General features: G+C 27.0%; 1 protein-coding gene across 2 annotated transcripts in view; it reads right to left on the reverse strand.

The window, feature by feature from the left end:
• The window catches only part of LOC108749241 (extracellular serine/threonine protein CG31145), a 168,223-nt gene extending 165,002 nt beyond the window's left edge, over positions 1–3,221 (reverse strand). For both annotated transcript variants that reach the window (XM_018487808.1, XM_018487807.1), the window contains exon 1: positions 3,134–3,221. In XM_018487808.1, the coding sequence (XP_018343310.1) occupies positions 3,134–3,159 (26 nt within the window). In that variant the 5' untranslated portion in view covers positions 3,160–3,221. The remainder of the gene's footprint in view (positions 1–3,133) is intronic.
• Between the last annotated feature and the right edge of the window lie 242 nt (positions 3,222–3,463).

A 3,463-nucleotide genomic window follows, 5' to 3' on the forward strand; every position in this document is an offset into this window, starting at 1 on the left:
GGAAATGTTTCCAGGACGCGTAATCTCGTTACGTGCAGACGTTGGGTGGCCTGCGCGTTCACCCGATCTTGCCCCATGCGACTTTTTCCTTTGGGGCTACCTGAAAGCGAAGGTTTTTCAACACCACCCCCGAACCATTGACGAATTGAAAGCAGCAATACGCCAAGAAATTACAGGAATATCGCCTCAAATTACTGCTCGAGTGATGGAAACTTTTAGAAATCAGCTTCGAATGTGTATCGAAAAAAATGGTCGCCACTTGGACTCTGTAATTTTCAAAACTCAATAAAAACAAATGGCATAGCATACATTTTCAGTTAATAAAAATAAAATCTAAATAGCATTTACAATGGCGTTTTTATTAAAGATTAAAATGTGGGGATCATTTTGCCGGACCCTGTATATGTAAATTTTATGTCATTTGCTTATTTACTTTTTTTGTATTTTAATCATTCCTATTACACATTAAGTTAGCATAATGTTACAATATGAAATATATAATTTATAATATTGAAATATATAATTTCTGTAACGATGTTATAATAATACAGTATATAACAAGAATTACTGAACACGTAAGTATTTTAAGTACAAGATCAAATAGAATAAGGATTTATTTTCTCATCTCTGTATGATTTTACCCCCAACTTATGTTTAATTTTATTTAAGATATTTTTTTTTTAATGTAAATGTAACTTAGAAGTTAGAAACATTAAAACAATAATTGAGTTGGTACCTATAAGGGATTATTTTTTTTTTACTTACTTTATCAAATATATCCAAATTATTAATCATTTATTTTTAAACGTATTACCAAATATTATACAATATATATAAAATGTTTTATACACACTTTTTTAATTATCAATTTAAAAAAAAAATTGCTTTAATTTAAAGCAAAAACCACTTTACAACTGGTATCATCGCATTATCAAATTATCATTTTCAAATTATAAGTGATTAATAAAGAAAGTGTAAAATTTTGAATTTTAACGTAATTACAATTATGCTAAGAATTGAGAAATTTATTTTCCGTTTCTGTACTAAGAAGAAATAAACTTTAAATTGATTTAAGATCTATCATTAAAAAGTTGTGCAAGAGGTAAAAAATATCTTGTGATGATAAAATTATTGTATATTATCTTTTGCCTTTGTTTTGGAAGAAAGAAATTAATTTTGAAATTTTAGATAAAAAATCCTATATAAAACTTTATATTTTTACACTTTTAGATTTTATGCAAAGAAAACAGAAAAATTTTATTTAAGATATTTTTTTTTAATGTAAACGTAACTTAGAAGTTAGAAACATTAAAACAATAATTGAGTTGATACCTATAAGGGATTATTTTTTTTTTTACTTACTTTATCAAATATAGCCAAATTATTAATCATTTATTTTTAAACGTTTATTTAAATTTGAATTTTAATTTATTTAAAATAAATTATAGTAACCATAGTAGAAATAAATGTAAAGCGTTATATAGATTGTGTATGAAATTAAAACAGCGATTTGAGCAATATTTTGATGTTAACTTGGGTGGTTATCGTAATAACATTTCATGGCGCCGTTGCACCAACAAACTGCCCAAATAATTTTGCGCGCTGTCTGCCTGTGATCTCAAGATACGCCAAGAACTTTACGACATTCTGTGGTTTCACCGCCATCGTTCTCACAGGTCATAGAAGCTAACCTCTCGTCGTAATTTGCATGAAATTGTTCCTAATTAGTGCTATATAATGATACCTAATCAGAATATATATACATACATGCATATACGCACTCACATGTATACGAGAAAATCAATTCAAAATATTACAAATAGGAAGACTAGATGTACTTATATGAGCGCGTGAATTTTTATACATTGAATTAACAGGATATAAAGAATTTCATGTCCTACATACTATACATCACTATGTGTGTGCGTGTGCGCGCGCGCGCGTGTGTGTGTGTAGTAAAATATATAGTGTGTAGTAAAATATCTATTATTTTAACTTTTTCATAATGCAAATACAGTGTATTATGACAGATAATATATTCATAGAAATGCAATTAATGTGGCCTGTGCACGTTAAGTTTCTTTTTTTTTATTGTAATCTCGTTACTCTCAAGACTTAGGATTATTTATTTTAAAGGGGTTTTCGGAGTGAGGAGGAAATCACTGAAAAACGTAATTAAAACCCTTCTTCTGTAATTGACGTTCTTAGATGCCTGTTACAAGTCAAACGCACTTGTAAAGTCCTAGATATGAGTCAGTGTACCATATGACACGCTATAACGTCATCTGAGACAGTTCGAACCTTCAAAGATTTTAGTTAAAAAACTGAACTCACGTATGCACACACGCACATGAGCAGGGAGCAGATCTGTGTAATCTTATTTCAAGTTATAGAAGCTCTCTTACGCACGCCGAGATGTTTATTATTATGTTTATATTCATATTTATTATATTAAATTATGTTTATATTCATATTTATTTATATTTCTAATATATCATCAATATTTATAGAAATTTGTACATTTCATTTAGATAAAATTTTGAAATACCTCATCATTGCATTAATATAATATTTTAAATATTATTTTAAACTCAGAGTTGTTTCATTAGTCATTCAGTTAATGTCTATAATTCTAAACCTTTGTGACTTTTTAAAGTTTACTCTATAAGACAACTATTAACGACCACTAAGTATTGTAATATATTTACATTTTCATGTTTATATACGTATATGAATAATGTTGTATCTATGTTTTCACATTCATATATCGAACAATTCTCACTATCCACAACAATAGTAGTATATTCACAACGATGAATATGATATTATTATAATTTCTAGTTAAATCATATCACATGTTTTGTCAAGATTTTGTCATTTAAATGAGTAGTTGATTTTTAAATTGTGTCAAGGTTAACATTGAGAATGATCCAATTGGGGTCGAAACGTTTATTACAATAAACTATTTGTTTTTTAGTAACAGACCTTGCTTAACTCGTAGCTCTATTTTTGTTATATTAATTTTGTAAATTATTTGAGCCTTAGTTTTTATATTATTTATAATATTTTTGTTTGAGACAAAAGAATAAAAAATTATAATATTAAATATAATACGTATTAACTACATACTTACCGCATCGGTTTAAACAATGCCTGCATGTTGTCGCCATAATCAATAACTAGTTTTAATTGTGTACCACCGTCTTTTTGAACTATAACAAAAAATCATTTCATAAATCTTTAGATAGCACTTTTTGTACGCGTATTTAGCTAACAATTATTATTTTATACCGCTCTTAGTATAAAACTAAAATCGATGTGAAACTATAACATTAATGATAATATATTTCTACCTAATCATGTATATTGATTATATCAAATATCAAATATAATTAGTGATTATACTATAGTACGTATAATTAATTATATAAAATGGATATTTTAAATTATCCTAAATATTTCA

The sequence above is a fragment of the Trachymyrmex septentrionalis genome, unplaced genomic scaffold, assembly GCF_001594115.1.
Source record: "Trachymyrmex septentrionalis isolate Tsep2-gDNA-1 unplaced genomic scaffold, Tsep1.0 scaffold279, whole genome shotgun sequence".
Lineage (NCBI taxonomy): Eukaryota > Metazoa > Arthropoda > Insecta > Hymenoptera > Formicidae > Trachymyrmex > Trachymyrmex septentrionalis.